Source organism: Pteropus medius, unplaced genomic scaffold (assembly GCF_902729225.1).
Source record: "Pteropus medius unplaced genomic scaffold, Ma_sr-lr_union100, whole genome shotgun sequence".
Lineage (NCBI taxonomy): Eukaryota > Metazoa > Chordata > Mammalia > Chiroptera > Pteropodidae > Pteropus > Pteropus medius.
Genome location: NW_024351647.1, coordinates 2,483,587 through 2,500,987, shown reverse-complemented (window position 1 = coordinate 2,500,987; position 17,401 = coordinate 2,483,587). Strand labels below are relative to the sequence as shown.

Below are 17,401 nucleotides of genomic sequence, written 5' to 3'. Positions count from 1 at the left end.
ATGTATTTTGAAGTTTTCCAGTCATCTTTCTCTTACTGGTTTCTAATTTAATTCCTTTGTGGTCTGAGAGCAGATATATGATTTAAAAACAATTTTTTTGTTAAGGTTTGTTTCATAGCCCAGAATGTGGTTTGTCTTGATTAATGTTCCATCTGAGCTTGAGAAGAATGTGTATTCTGCTGTCACTGGGTGAAATAGTCTATAGATGTCAGTTATACCCATTTGATTGGTGAAGTTATTGTGTTCAGTTATGTCTGTAGTGATTTTTCTGCCTGTTGGATCTGTCCATTTCTGATGGAGGAGTGTTGAAGTTTCCAGCTATGAGTGCTGCATCTGTTTCTCCTTTCAGTTCTGTTAGTTTTTGTCTCGTAACTTTTGTTAAGCACATACAGGCTAAGTATTGTTATGTCTTCTTGGAGATTTGGCCCCTTTATCATTATGTAATGCCCTTCATCACTGATAACTTTTATTGTTTTGAAGTCAACTCTGTCTGAAATTAATATAACTACTCCTGCTTTCTTTTGATAAGTGTTAGCATGATACGTTATTCTCCATCCATTTACTCTGTGTCTTTATATTTACAGTGTGTTTCTTATAGATGACATTTAGTTGCGTCTTATTTTTTTAATTCACTCTGACAATCTCTATCTTTGAATTGGTATATTTTTACCATTAATAAAAATAATGATTATTAATACTGTTGAATTAATCTATAATATTTGTTACCCTTGTTCTTCCTATTTTTGTCTTGCCCTTTTTTCATCTTTTATGGATCTATTGAACATTTTATATAATTCCGTTTTCTCTCCTTTTTAGCATATCAGACTTTTAAAAACTTTTTAGTGGCTGCTCTATAGTTCACATTATATATTTACATTTAGTTCAAGTCTATTTTCAAATAATACTAAACTGCTTTATAAGTAGTGCAAGTACCTTATAACAAAATAATCCTAATTCCTCCTCCCCATCCCTTGTATCATTGCTGTTGTTCATTTCATTTTGTGTATAAACATACATACATACATAGATAGTCACACATAATCAAATACATTGATGCTATTTTTTGAACAAACTTTTTTTTCTTAGATCAATTAAGAATTAGAAAAATAAAGGGTTTTATTTTCACTTATTTCTTCTTTGTTGCTCTTCCATTCTTACGTAGATCCAAGTTTCTGACCTAAATTACTCATTCTCTTTAAAGAACTTCTGTTAACATTTCTTGCGCAGTATGTCTACTGGCAACAAATTTCCTCAATTTTTGTTTGCCTAAGAAAGTCTTTACTTTTGAAAGATAATTTTGCAGGGTACAGAATTCTAGGTTGGTGAGCTTTTTCTTTCAACACTTGATAGATGTTCCACTCCATTCTCTTCTTTTTGCATAATTTCTGAGAAGTCAGATGTAATTCTCATCTTTGCTTCTTTTTGAATAAGGTATATTTTCCTCTGGCTTCTTTTAAGATTTTACCTTTATCTTTGATTGTTTATAGTTTGAAAATATTATGCTTAGGTGAACTTTTGGAAGGTTGGAAAGCATTTATCAAGGTTGGTCTTTTCCGACCTTCCTGGATCTGCGGTTTGGTGTCTGACATTAATTTCTCCAGCATTATTATTTCAGATATTTCTTCTGTTCTTTCCTCATTTTGGTATTTCTATTTCGTGTATGTCACACCTCTTGTAGTTATCTCACAGTTTTTGAATGTTTTGTTTCTTTCTTTTAGTCTTTGTTCTTTTTGCTTTCAGTTTTGAAGCAAAAAGTATTTCCAACAGGTCAGGCTCAGGTTAAATAGTCTCTCCTGAGGGCAGGCCTTGTTAAGAATTAGTGCTCTCTAATTTAAAAATTGTTCTTTTTCTTCTTCCCTGCCGGAATCATGTAGAGATTTTTCTGATATTTACTATGGGAATCTGGTTGAGCTTCCTCAGATAAACTCACAAAAGTTGGGTGACTCACTATGACTGGGTACCCCTGGAGTTTTTAACTTTCAATGTTGTCCACCCTGAGCTTCCAGCAACTCATAAATTACAGTTTGGTTTTTCTTCACCCAGCACTGGCTTCTATGGCAGTTCCACTCATGAGTCTGCTCTGTTAAGTGATTACTCCCCTTTATCTCTTGTCTGTCTCTCGAATCTTGGAGACATCAGTTTGCTCTATGTCCTTCTCTCTATTATGGACCCAAAGAGAGTTGCTGGGTTTTTTTTTCCTGTTTAGCTTTTAACTTGTTAGGACAGAGTGGCAACTTCCAAGCTCCTTACATGCAGAACCAGAAACCAGAAGTCTGTATTACTTTTTAAATTTTAAATGTGTAAGGAAAGACCGAAGTTTAAATAATAAATAAGACTCAAATAATGCCTTTTATTAAAACCATTTTGGAAAACTTCACTACTAATAAACTATAAAATTTTGGAATATACAATGTATGTAGTTTTATTAAACATAAGAAATTCATTCTTTTGTCAATTAAGTAGAAACTGTTTGTGTTTTAGATAACGTTCAGCCATCCAAGCCTAGACGTTCAGGGCAGAAGTATAGAATATGTACAGCGACAAATATCCAAGGAATGTGGAAGCTTAAAGTCCCAAAATAGGGTAAGTAATCTTTGTGAAATTTTAGAGTCTTTCTAATTCTCCATATAGTTGAATTATACAAGAAAAAAATTTAGTGTATGGATTTGCTACATTCATTCTTATAAATCCTGTTACTTAAATTCCTTCTAAATTTTTGGTTTGAGTCTGAGTGATTGCCACAGTGTATTTATTACTAGATAAAACTAATAAGAATTGTATATTGTTAATTTAATAGACTGCATTAATCACTCCACCTTTAGCCCAGATCTGGAATTTTTTTAGCCCCAATACCAAATATCTAGGGAATTGATGTTTGCCCCAACCAGGGTCAGGTGCTTACTTGTAGATAAGTCACTGTGTGTTCAGGGGCTAGAAGATAAAAATATGAGTACTATAAGCCCATCAGTGTGAGTAAAGGGAAGGGTCATTTTTATTTAGACCAATATGATTTATGTTCACAAGATTTACTTTGCTCCCTGGCCTCAAGGAGATAGTGTATCCAGAAGGGAAAAATGTATGTGTGTGTGTATCTGTGTGTGTACACATATACATGTATGTATATGTGGTACAGTGCGTTTTAGGTCATTTTCAGAGACCTACATAGCCAAACTTTAAAAACACATGTCTTTGTATTAGTTTGCCAGGGCTATCATAACAAAATGCAACAGACTGGGTGGCTTAAACAACAAAAATTCATTTTCTCGTGAATCTGGAAACTGGAAGTTCAGGGTCAAGGTTGTGTAGCACATTTGGTTTCTTCTGAGCCCTCTCTCCTTGGCTTGCAAGTGGTCATCTTTTCATAACTTTCAGCTTCTACCCATTACCCAATTTCAAAGCCATTTCCACATTTTTAGGTATTTGTTACAGCAGCCCACTTCTCTACACCAAAATCCATATGAGTCAGGGTGTTCTCCAAAGAGAACTAATAGGATATGTATATATACAGAGATATTTATTTTAAAGAATTGGCTTATGTGATAGTAGAGGTACAGTTCCAAAATCTGTAAGGTACAGTTGCAAAGTCTGGGGACCCGGAGAAGAGTTCCAGTCAGCCTTTTTTCTATTAAGGCCTTCAGCTGATTGGATGAAGTCCACCTATGTCATGGTGGATAATATGCTTAACTCATCATAGATCATCAATTTAAATGTTAATCTCATCCAAGAAACATCTTTACTGAAACATCAGAATAATGTTTGAACAAATATCTAGGCACTATGGCCCAGCCAAGATGACACAAAAAATTAGCATTCACAGCCCTTATTGCAATTTTCATCTCTTTCCTTTTTAGGTCCCTTTGAAATCAATCCGACATGTCAGCTTTCAAGATGAGGATGAGATTGTCAGAATAAACCCTCGAGATATTTTAATACGTCGCTATGCAGACTACAGACATCCTGACATGTGGAAAAATGACTTGGAGAGAGATGATACTGACTCCAACATTCAGTTTTCTAAACCAGACAGTAAAAAATCAGACTATCTGTACTCTTATGGGGATGAGACTAAGTTAAGTTCACTCAAAGACTCTGTGGTATTTAAGACACAGCCTTCCTCATTAAAATTTAAGAAGTCAAAACGAAGAAAAGAAGATGGTGAACGTTCTCGCTGCGTATACTGCCAGGAAAGGTTTAATCATGAAGAAAATGGCAGAGGAAAATGTCAGGATGCTCCAGACCCTATTAAAAGATGCATATATCAAGTTAGTTGCATGCTCTGTGCAGAGAGCATGTTGTATCATTGTATGTCAGACTCAGAGGGAGATTTTTCAGATCCCTGTTCATGTGACACTAGCGATGACAAGTTCTGCTTACGATGGTTAGCCCTAGTAGCTTTGTCTTTCATTGTACCATGTATGTGCTGCTACGTCCCTTTGAGAATGTGCCATCGTTGTGGTGAGGCATGTGGGTGCTGTGGTGGGAAACATAAAGCTGCTGGATGAAAGAATCCAGTGCCAGAATGAGCTTAAAATCTTTGTTTCCAGGAATTAGCTAACTTGGATTTATGGAAGCTTTTGGCAAGCAATATGAAATCTTGCCTGGTGTCATTGGGGCCACACGTGGAGGAAGCAGATCTTGTCCGTTCTTGGCATTTCACAAATGCTAGCCATGCCTAACTTTTCCCTTGAGTGCATGGCATGTTTTGTTACAGGTTGTAAAGAGTATTTGTGAAAGGAAATCATTTCTGGTTATTGGCTATAAAAAGTGAACATAAAATATGATCCGACTAAAAGGGATTAATTTTTGGCATTTTTGTATATTTATGCATTAGGTGATGGGACTTTTAAAGGTTTGAATTCTAGGACATGAACTAAAAAGTGCACTAGGGGACAGCTGATTTCAATCTAAGAAAAGTTAACACTTGGAAATTATAAGAAGTTAAACAAATGCAACTAAATCGTTTTTTTGAAAGCAGTTTTATGTATAAATAACAAATGTTTATATTTAACTAAATATAAGGTACGGATTATGACATATTAAACTTTTCTTCCCCTTCCTAGTTCTGAAGTAGATGTACATGTATCTACTGTCACATTCCATTATATTTTGAATATTTTACTCATCTAGTTAATAATGCTTTTATTCCATGTGAATTTCATCCTCATTTCCCTTTGGCTCCAGTTTATATTGAGTTATATCTGTACATTCTGGTAATCTAAAATCCTTAAAAATATTCTAATAGCCTTGAGTGACCAACTTTTTTTTAAAGCACAGATGTAATTGTCTAATGTTTTGATGGGAACGTAACACTTATTTTTATATAAAAAGAGACTGAGTAAACATTATAGAAAAAAATGAGGTTTTGGGGTTGTTGTTTTGTTTTTGTGGTATTCAACCAGCAAGTTGTTTTCTTTCAGTTTCCTCCTTCAAAAAATTATATTGCATTTACAAATATTTATAAGGCAAAAGTGTAACTGGATAGTTAGTGTAAAGGTTTCCTTCTCAGATCTCCATTTATCATTCTGCTACACCAGAATTTGTTCAGCTGTGTTACTAATTTTTTAGCTTAATCTTCAGTGCTTATTATTCACATAACAATAACTTTCTCACTTGCATTTTATTTAAACTGGCCTAAAGCAAAAATATTTTATGTTAAAGCGTGTACTAAACTATCCCAGGAAAGTATTTAAATCCAACATTGTAAATGGAATATCTTGTACATATAAATCTATTTCTTTCGCAGAGCATTGTATTACTGGATGTTTTATTTACAAAGTAGTTGGATAAATGTTCCAACAAATTGTTTAAAGTACTTTGGGGTCAAATTGCTTTTTTTTCTTTTTTCTTTTGTAAGTGTTACATTTAAACTCTAACCAAGTAAGGGGTTCTTTAAGAACTTTCTCTTAGAGGATAAAATTAAGAAGCGTGCCTTTTTTTTAATGGCTTGAAGTTTCAGAAGTGGAAAACATTGAAATCACACTACCATTTGAAGCTCATTTTCTATGCAGGATTTTAAATGTCATTTATGTATCATTCTTTTTACATTCACACTTTAGCTTGGGTTAGCTGTCTTCTTTTGCCCAGATCAAACTGAACAATGTATATAACACTGTCTGTAAAATACTTTTTTTTTTTAAGAAAGCATTTATATTTATATGACAGCTTGAACTGACATTGTGTATATAGATCATCTTGAAGTATTATTTCACATTGAAAAGAAGAAAAATATATTGATAACTATAGATGTTATGAAGAAGAGGTTATTTCTAGTTTTGTACTAAAAATCAATTGGATGAACTAAATCCAAACATGACACACTGTAGCAGCAGTTTTAAGTCTTATTTTTACTGTTTATATATTTGGACGCTGCTACGCCAGATGATCTTCATCCCTGAAGTTTTCAGCTAAACTTGTTTATCCAGAATAGACTGTTAACTTTCAAAATTACTTTTTATTGGTGGGATGGGAATATTGGTTTTCCTTCTGAATGGATTTTCATATTTGTAAGTGCGGAGTTTATAATTCAGGTTTGAGCAAGGTGTGACTAACTGAAAAAAATAACTTGCTGGCTATATAGGAAAATGCTGTGGAAATGAACTGTGTATATACTTCTGGGAAGAACAAATTTAATCATTTCTTCTGTTAAGCACTAATCAGTATAGTGCAACTCCTGGTTCTGTACTGTATTTTATATGCAACATATATGCTTTAATATTTTAATGTTTGTGCATTAATATTTTCAAATTGTTTAACCACTTTGCTGCTAAGATTTTGCCGTCCCATCCCCATTTTTTCCTTTACAATTTTAAACAAGTTTCTTCATTAAAAACTATGGTGATAATAAAATGGTTTTTATTTCACCTTGGATCTTTATATAGTTAACATACCCAGTTTCCGAATTGGTCTAGAAGACTAACTGATAATATATTAACATTATCTGAATCCCTATGTGGAAAATTTCTCTTGATTAAATTAGAATGCTTATGTGAAAACTCATGGGTAGTTTAAATTTCATGTTCTTAAACGTGTATAGGTATGTTTAGGGACCTTTTCTTATTCTACATACAGATTTGGCACTGCCAGTTGGCTTTTCCTCTAAACCTTCTTTGTTTTTAATCTGGTAGTCTAAGCAAATGGCTAAACAAAACTACTTAAGGGATAGTAACTATTGAAAGTGAAATCATCTAGATGGCATGACTGATGGCTTGTTGTGTTCAGACTTGGTATCTCGTAAATGATTTTTCTCCTGCCTTGAAGGAAGAGATGGGTGGGTTAGAGGGGGAATCATTCGATTTCTCAAAAAACATGAGATGTGGAACTTCGGTACCACCTACTGGATGATTTATAGGCCAGAGAAATAAGGTGGCAGTTGGGGTCTGACAGGGTTCCAGCCCCTTTACCAGTAAAGGGCTATTTAAGTGGTGGCCACCTCCAAACCGAGCAAGCTGGAGTAAGAAATATCTCAAAGGAACTCTAAAAGGAATCTTTTCCCTAATGTATCTTGTTGGTTTCTGAAAGATTTTAAGCACTTTTTTTTTTATATATATCCTGTTTTAGAGTATTTATTGATATTTGGAACTGGCAATCAAAGTTAATGAATGTGCCCAAGCATTTATACAACCAATTCTTTTAACTTGCTCAAGCCATTACCAAAATGGTATTCTTATTTTTCTTCCCATGACTAGTCAGGGAAAATTCAAATAAATAAATATCACCTGTATTACATCAAGACAACTTCAGAGGGAGTGTTTGTGTATGTCTCTGGGACACTGGGGCAGGGGTTAAAATTTAAAGGGGAAAACTTGAAACTACCTATTTTTATTGGTTATTCAGCAGTGCCTAATATGAACTTTTGAAGTGATACAAATGCACTTTTAATTCATGTTATAGTGCCATCCGATATCTTAGGTAAGTCTTTTTCTTTTATTGCACGCCCCCACCCCCACCAATCCCACCACCATTTAATTGAATAGCACAGAGATGTTTCTTAATATCCATATAAATCTCCAAAGTATAGCAAACATGTACTTTCTCCACATGGGCAATTTAAAGAATCTTCAGGATGTTTGTTGAAAAATTTTTTGGTCTTGTTACATTTTGGAATATGTTTAAGATTGGGTTTTTAATTTTAGCCCAGAGATACATTAAGTAAGTGTAACATTTTTCTACATAAAACTGAAATCCTTAGTTACCAGGAAGACACAGATTCTTCACTAAATATTCTCATTCTTAATTTGACCTCTGGGAGCATATTTCTAAGTATAAGGGAAAGCAGTAGAAACAAGTTATTGTTGCACTTAAATTGGTCTATAAACCACAATAATAATAGCACCATAAGGTGCTTTGCAGTAAGTCAAAACATAAATCACAACCTGAGGTGATTTATATAAACCAAAAAAAAAAAAGAAAAAAAAAGGGCTTTAAGTTATTAAGGTACTGTTTGCCAAGCAGCCAGGTGGTTATAAAACTTTCATATGCTTTGATACACTGATGTTAGCCATTGTGTCCGAAAGCTCCTTAAAATGCATAAGTTGCTAGTTTTGCAATTTTTCAAAAATAATCTAGTTGAAAAGTTTTTGTATTAAAGATACACATAGATTTTTGTGAACATTGCCAGTATGTAGTGTCATTTGCTTTCTATTCTTGACCTCAAAAGTGCCTCACTTGTATATTATTTCCATTAAAAGCTTGACTGCATAATAAGCAATGAAATATTGTTTAATTCATGTCATAATGTATCTCCTTAAGATATAGTTGACTAGCTTGATAGTTTTGGTATATAATGTAAATATGCATATATAAGTTTGTAACTCTTTTTGTTACATCATACCCATGTAATTGGACATATCAGATAATATCAAATAATTTGTTTTAATTACGTGATTAAACCTGTCATGAAATATGAAAGGACTTTTTCTTACTCTTTTAGAGGATAAAACTATCACATAAGAGATAATAATTACCAGAGGAGAAATGAATAGAAATGGAAGCTTTTGCTCATAATTTTTTAAGGTATATTTTTAACTGAAAGTTCATGTGTGGTTCATCTTAATGACTTATTTATTCATCCTTGATTGTATCCAGATTTTTTTTTATAGTCTGTTACCTAATACATTTATTGGTTTGGGGATTTGTTACAGCTAAGTCTAGATTAACCACTTTAAATAATATGTGGGAAATTTTTAACCCAAGACTGCTTATTTTTTGTGTGTGTCCTAATCAGTTTCAGTGTTGCTTAAATTGTAATATAAACAAAGATAACTAATATTCTAAATGAAAAATTGTTAGGACACTACTCAAAAACTAATAGTGTATTTCAACACCAGAATAATTTTTGGATTACTATATTATAGTTGTATTTGTTTGAAAAATTAAGAGTTAACTCTTTATACCTTTACCATGAATTATGAAATATAATCTCATTTGCTTATTTACAGGTTTTCAGAATTTGCTCTATATTCTTCACATCAAGTTAATACCCACAAGTAAGTAGGATAGTTTTTACATTAGAGAAATTAAAACTAGGGTTTCTGCGTGGTCATCAATATAGTACGCACACAGTGGTCCTTAAAAAAACAACAATATTAATAATATGAAAGCTGGAGTTGACATCTTTAAAGTTAAATGCTCTTAAGATTTGCAGTTTTAGACCCTTGAAATGATGGCTTAAAATATATTCATAATAAAAGTCTAACTGCAGAATCATAGTTGAAATGGTGTTTTGTTTAGCAATCTTTGTTATTGTTATGTATTTTAAATAATCTTACAATGTAAGTATTACCCTCTTCCTTTTTCTAAAGAGGAGATTTAGGCTTCCGGAGGGTAAAAAAATACTCCCAAAATCACAAAAGAGGCACCAGGATTTGAACTGTATATTCTGCTTACTCCATTGTTTCTAGTCACAGTCCAGTTTTGCCTTTTGTTACTATAGATGTACTTCATAGAATAAACATTGTTATGCTAATATGCAATTTTACTTTTTTAAACATAATATTATAGGGGAATAATTTCTTAATTCCCACTCATATTTGTTTCATTTGTGGGCCCCCTTTTTATCTCTCTTACTAGGTTGTGTACCATCCACAGTATGGCCTGTGGAGATCTTTAAAATTGGGAAAGTAAAATTGGGATAATGCTTCAGTATGTATCAATTGTGTGCCAATCCAATAGAAAGCACTAAAGATATAAATATAGTTCAGTGTATGGTATTGTTCAGTTAGCTCAATTGGTGGCATTTCTCTAAAGATTTTGAGTTGGACGGATTCTTTTTCACCAAAGCAATACTTCCTCTTGAGGCAGTAGAAAACAGTGCTCTCAAATGAGTCTTTTACTGTATTTTATACTCCTTTTTCAAAATGGCCAGCATTCACATGTCAGTTATTCCATACATCCTGCCTTTGAACCAGAGTTGAATTTAGTAGCAGAGCTATTTCTCGCACATATATCACAATGATCAGGTTAGTATACCCTCTTCCCTCAAACTTAATTTTAACCTAGAAATAATTCACAACCCAGAGGTTGTGTGCAGTTAGGAAAGAAGTTGGATAAGAAGAATTCCAGAATTTCTAATATTGAAATAAGATAATACTTTTCTGGACAATAAAACTTAAGGAGACCTGTGTAACTTTTGTTAACATCACTTCTTAATTTTGCATTGCCAAATTGCAAGATAGTAAATGTTTTTTTTTTAATTGTGAAAAAATATATTGTGATAGAGAAGCTCATACGGATACTACTTGTGAAACATAAACTCCTTTTGTGCCTTCTATATTTTCCTACCTCCTATTCCCTGTTATCGGAATAACGTCTCCAACTTTTCCAAATCTATGAGAAGAAAACATTGAGAAGAAATTTTAACAGTATATTTATTTTAAAAATTCTTATATTCTCAAGAAAGGCCAGCAAGCTTAAATTTGTGTCTTTTATCAATTAAGGAAACCAGTGTTTCACTATCTATTAAAATTTAAGAGAAAACAAAGTCGTATGAATTCATGAGCTCCCAGCTAGTTAATAAAGTTCTTGTTAAATTGTCAAAGTAAAATGCGCACATGATACGCCAAAGATTTAAGAAGGAAATTATTTAAGATTACTGATAAAGTTCATTGACATTTTACGACTGTGAGGCATGTTAGAGATTATTAGTACAACGCCCTTATTTTACAAATGTAGAAACAAACCCAAGGAGGCTAAGATAGTAGTGCAAAGTCATTCATTCACTCATTTAATAATACTTTAAACTCATACATCCAACTACCTAGAGTACATCTCTGGCAGGAACCTCAATTCAATATTCCCCAAGCTGAATTTTCTTATTCTTCAAACCTTTTTTTCTCTCTTCTCTGGATGGATGGCTGGTGATACCACTGCCCACCCAGTAGTCAATAAGCCAGAAACCTGGTCATCATCCTTAATGTCTCATTTTCCCTCATTTTTCACCATCAGTTCTCAGTTTTCTACAGTTCGATTTCCTAAGTGTCCCTCAAATCTGTCTGTGTTCCTTTATCTATTTTTACTATCACTATCCTGGTAGAAGTTATTTCACACATCTAGCATTGGGGATTTGACATTGAATCACTTGGAGATCTTTATTTTTAATAAAAGGTGGTCTACATTTTAAATATGATTGGAAGATGAAAATAACTTAAGCCTGCAACAAAATGGTGGTAAAAAGTTGATATGTTCAGATTGAGATATCCCCGGATTTAGACAAAATAAATGGTTCCTGGTCAAAATGAGGAATTGAATGAACTTGAACTATAAAGTACAAACTTACAGAAATGATAAACTAAGTTGTATATATATAATCTCCTTTCCTCAAACCCATTCCCCTTTTTATGTAATATAAGCTCATTGTCTACTTGTGGTGGTGGTGGTGGTTTTCTGAGAGCTTGGTTGAAAAAAAAAGAGTCCATTAGTGGAAACATTTGAAATCTTATTGCCAATAGCATTTTAAGTAAATCAATACTTAAGCAGGTAAGCCCTTATTAAAAAGATTTTATTTGCTTTTTACAAATCATTTTTCCCTAAAGCGACATCAAAAATAGCCTACCTGGTATAGATTTTCCCTTTTGAAGGTCACATCTCCAGGCAAGGCTGACTACTTCAAGGATGTTTGGCAGGTACCAATTTAGATATAGTAGTCAAGGAAGGTAATGCAAATAAGTGGAAAAACAATCATCTGAGTTAAAGGAAGATCAAAAATGCAAAGGCTCTGAATAGAAAGAAGTTAAAGAAGCTTGGCTTGTTTAAGGAATAGCAAGAAGGCAAGTATGTCTAGAGGGCAGAATGAGGCAGCTCAAAGGAGGTAAACTCACAGATACAGCAGGTGTCAGATCTTGGGACTTGTAGGTCATAGGAAAGGGTTCAGATTTTATTCTGAGGGTAATATAGAAATCTATTGGAAGGTTTTGATAGGGACATTTCATGCTCTAGCTGCTACGTGGCCTTTTTAAAATTTTAAATAGAAAACCCAATTCTACTTTCAGATGTTGTATTACCTCAAGCTTTATCCCAACCATTCCATTGAAATGCTCTCAGCAAAGTCCATTATTCCCTCCGTGTTTCTAAGTCTGGTGGATGTTTCTTAGATATCACTTCATTGAGCACCTTATGACACATTCTTCACTTCCTTGGCACTATGCTCATCTGGTTTCCTCCTATTTCACTGGTTTCTCCGTTCTTTGCTAGATCCTTTTCTGTTCAATCTCTGTAAGTTGGAATTTCTCAGGGCACAGTAATAAATTCTATTTTTTAAGCAATATTCCCCTCCTAGGGGATCTCAGTCAATCTTAATTACCTGTCATAAATATACTGCTGGTAACCTCATTTAGATCATCTACGTGACATCGCTTGGATGTCTCCCATTTCAATTTTATTTTATTTTTTATTAAGTTTATTGGGGTAACACTGGTTCCGTTTCAGTTTTAATAAAGCCTAAACAACTCTTGATTTCCTCTCTAAGTCTGCTCCACTTCCTGTTGCCTTATTATAAGAAATTATCATAATTTACATAGTTTCTCCAAGAATTAGTCCTTTGTCATCAAGAGACTCAACAATTGATTGCAAATCTGAACAGTTCTCGCCATGAGCACCACTACCATCCAGTCCAAGCCTCAATTATTTCTTACCTAGACTTATCCAACAGCTTCCTGCTTCCACTCTTTCACTCTTAGATCTTTTCTTGTTACTTTTTCCCCCCATGCAACACTCATGTTTATTCCTTTCACTTCTAACTTGTGAGAATTAGAAAAATGGCTTTTACACTAACAATGTGGCCTAGATCTTTTATTTTTAGAACTGATTTATTACCTTATGCTCATTGAATATTTGTCTTTTCCTATCGTAGTTTCAGAATTATTACTTTTTTTTCATAATTTAGCAATTATTTCTCTTACTCTATACCTTTCCTTTCCGCTTGTACTTTGTGAACAAGTAATGAGAAATGAGAACATTTATTATATGCCTATTACCAGTACTAGGCACTGTTGAACATACACATATTATTTCCTCGAAAACTTTGTGAAGTAGATATTACTTCTATTTCACAGATAAGGAAACTGAGGGCATACAGAAATTAAGAAACTTACATCAGTTCTTAGTTAAATGTGGGAGCTTAAGTTCAAACTCTGTTCTTTCTGACTTCCCCACTTTTCCTGGCTCCCATTCTGTCTTTGTGGGGCTTTCCTCCATTGTGTCCTCCTTAAGTAAGTCCCTGATCAGTCTTCTACTTTGATTTCTATTTATTGCTTTTGCTCAATCTGTCTTTTTTCTCTCAAATTCCTGCCTTTGTGTTTTCTCTCATTATTCTGCATTTTCTCTTATTATCTTCACTGACCTGTTCTTACCCACTAGTAACACTCAAGTAATAGTCACTTTTCCAAGGACAGTCTATGTAGGATTAGCTTCATGACTGCCATCAATGTTAAAGCCACTTAATTATGTAAAGTCTATGCTTTGAAGATGTACGAAGAAAATGACTAACTGGATGGTCAGAATGAGCCTCTGTAGCATGTTTCTGCAATACCTTACCTTCTGACAAAGAGGTCTTCATTTGCTTCCTGGTAACAGCAACATTCAGTCTGTTTGCTTAGGAAATGCTGGCACCCATCTATTACTTTCTGTAGTTTGATTTGCAGTTGATTAAAATCTCTACTTCTAATGACAGTGTAGATTTAATCCATGTATCTTGATAGAGAATTTCTCCTTTTCAGGATTTAAAAATTATTTTCTTCTATATCAATGATTTTTTAGACTTAATTTTCCACAATTTTTAATGAGGAAAACTAATAATACATGATAGTGTTTTTAACCAGAATTAAATTATTATTATTTATTAGTTGTAGTATCTAGTTTTTAAACTCCCCTTTGCTTCTCTAGAAGTCATCTGATTCAGAAAATCATAAAACTGAATCAAGAACAAAAACTCCGGAAAATGGTGTTTAAGACCAAAATATTCCTTGAACCACTAAACTTTCACCAGCAAGAAGCAGGCTGAGGAAGCTGTGTAGCCTCCAAAGTCCCACGTCAGATGGAAGATTAAAAAAAGGAATAACTTGCAGCAGTAGACTGAATAGAAGCCCCCAAAGATAGCAGATCCCAATCCCTGGAATCTGTAAATGTTACTTTATGTCAAAAAAATGATCTCTGCAGGTATGACTAATTTAAGGATCTGGAGATAGATTATCTTTGATTATTCAGGTGGACCCTAAATATAATTACAAGGGTCCTTTAAGAAAAGAGTTTATACACACACATGAAAAGACAATGTAAAGATGGAGCAGGGAGAGACTGGAAGATTGGAGAGCTGCAGCCCCAAGTCAAGGAATGCTGGTGGCCACCAGAAGCTAAAAGAGAAAGGAAAGGGTTCTCCTCCACCCTAAGCCTCCAGAGGGAGCACATCCCTGCTGACACCTTGATTTCGGCCCAGTGATTCTAATTGAGAACTTGGCCTGTAGAGCTCTTTTTTTCCGAGCCCCGAAGTTTGTGGTGATTGGTTATGACAGCCACAGAAAATTACCATACTTCTCAAAAGGCAGAGCATTGGGTCATAGAAAACAATGGATAAAGGAATTTTTCTCAGCAGAATCAGGCTAATCAAGGATTCTTTTCCGTGTCTAGGATAGGAGACCTTATTGGTGTGTCTCAGATGGGAGAACAACTGTAGACTATTGATTGCTTTATATTTGCTATTCCTTCTCTTTTCAAATGAGAGATTTTATCATAGTTATCCTGTTCTTGCTTCAGCATTGTATATTAGATGTGTTGGAGGGCAGGACAAATAAATTGACTGTCTTGGCTCACAGATCTATGGAGAAGAAACATGTCTCAAAGAAGAAAAATACATAGATCACTTGGAGTTCCAGGACATTAAGCTGGATGGAACAATAGGATGGCACTTTAGGTTGCCTCACTTGAGAATGGATTGTGTTCTTTGTGTGGATAGAAAAGTTAAAGGAATAATTGATGACCTGATTAAGGCAGAAATTGTTAGTGCTTATCCAGCATCCGGGTGTTTACCTTTTTCGAGCTTCCCTTCATATGTCATGCCAGAGAGTTTAAACTTTATCATGCAGATTATAAAAATCCATTAATGGGAGGGGGATGCCATAATCAGACTTGCATTGATTATGTGATTGCATTGATCGAGTGATTATTATTCAACCAATATTTATTAAGGGGATTCAAGAGTGAACAATACAGGCAAGCTACCCGCTTTGATGGGGATTATATTCCAGATAGGGAAGAGGGAGTACAAGAAACAACCAAATCAGTTGAAAGTTATATACAGATAATTAATATTTAGTTGCAATAGGGAGTACCTGGGTAGCCAATGATAGCCTAAGAAGGTGACTTTTGAGATGAAACCCAAATGTGAAAATTAGATGGAATACATTTTAGAAACAGGGAACAGTTATATGGTAGACTTTGGATACTTGTATCTGACTTGCTTCTCCTTGGCATACAGGAGCATACTTTCTCAACATCTTACAGGTAGGTGGGATTTTTTACTCATTCTGGAAAATGGGCAGTGAGAAGATGTGATAGAAATAATTTCCAGGCGGATGTTAAGAGTTTTCTAGTACTCTTCCTCTACCACATAGTTATGGACGAGGCCACATACTGAAATAGTGGAACGTCAAGACTGAGACAGCCTCAATTACTGAGTCCCCTCACAGACAGCGGTTGCCCTAAAATATTGCCTAGCCCCACTGGATACTTGTATGATTAGGGATTGTGTATTACAGTAGTATAACCTACCCTATCCTGTCTAATACAGGCCCTAAGGTGGGAACAAGCTTTGTGGGTTACAGGAAGCACTAGAAGACCAGAATAGAAGCAGAGTGAGCATGGGGAAGCAGTCAGAAGCCAGATATTACTGGCTTTGTAAACCAAGGTAAGGAGTTTTGATTTTATTCTAAGTGTGAGAAGAAATGATAGGGGGGTTTTAAGTAGGGCATGACATTTCATAATTTACAATTCTAAAAGATTATTCTGGCAACTATATGGAGAACTGGTTGGGGAGGAGGGGGGCAAAACAGAAATCAGGAAGGTCAGTTAGGCTATTGTAGTCTTGGTAAGTTACTATTGTTTGGATCAGTGTAGTGGTAGTGAGGATGAAAAGAAGTGGACAGATATTACATACATTTTGGAGGAAATATCAAAAGGACTTCCTAATGGATTAAATGGAATGGATAGGAGGGGGAATCAGTGAAAGAATAATCTTTAGGCTTAAGTCTGGAGAAAGATTGATGTGGGCAAGCTTGGGGAAGGAACACGTCTTGGTGGGGGAAGGAAGGAAGTCTACTTCACATTTGATGTGACTATTAGACATCCAAGTAGAGAAGTTAAGTGAGTACTTTATGAATATAGTTTTGAGGAGCAACTAGGTTTAAATATGTGAAATTGGTAATATAGATGATTTTGCCTTGACTTTCAATTTTCGTCTTTTGGGACTCAGGGTTATTAATTACATGGTTAATAAGCTTGATCTATGAACACATGTTATACCCTAAAATTGCAGAATATACATTATTTTCAAACATACTTAGTAGTTTTATAAAAGTTGACTATATATTAGGCCATGAAACAAATTTTAACAAGTTTAAAAAATTAGTTATAGATACATCTCTGATCTCAATGAAGTTAGGAAACAAAAAGATAATTAGAAAAAATATATAAGAAACATTAGACTCACAGTGCTAAATAACTGGTTCAAAGAGGGACTTAATAAAAATGTAAAATTCTTTAGATCAGAACAGTAATAAAAATAACATCAAATATCAGAAAAAAACATGTAAGATGCAGCTAAAACAGTATTTGGAGAGAATTTTATAACTTTAAATTCTAATGTTAGAAAGGAAGAAAGTCTTAAAACTAATGAGCTACTAAAGAGTCAATACAA

The 17,401-nt window shown here is 34.1% G+C and overlaps 1 protein-coding gene across 1 annotated transcript in view; it reads left to right on the top strand.

The window, feature by feature from the left end:
• The window catches only part of SPRED1 (sprouty related EVH1 domain containing 1), a 101,758-nt gene extending 93,055 nt beyond the window's left edge, over positions 1–8,703 (top strand). Inside the window, exons 6-7 of the mRNA XM_039843944.1 lie at positions 2,482–2,583; positions 3,852–8,703. Coding sequence (XP_039699878.1) covers positions 2,482–2,583; positions 3,852–4,502 — 753 coding nt within the window. The 3' untranslated portion in view covers positions 4,503–8,703. The remainder of the gene's footprint in view (positions 1–2,481; positions 2,584–3,851) is intronic.
• Positions 8,704–17,401: the final 8,698 nt, after the last annotated feature.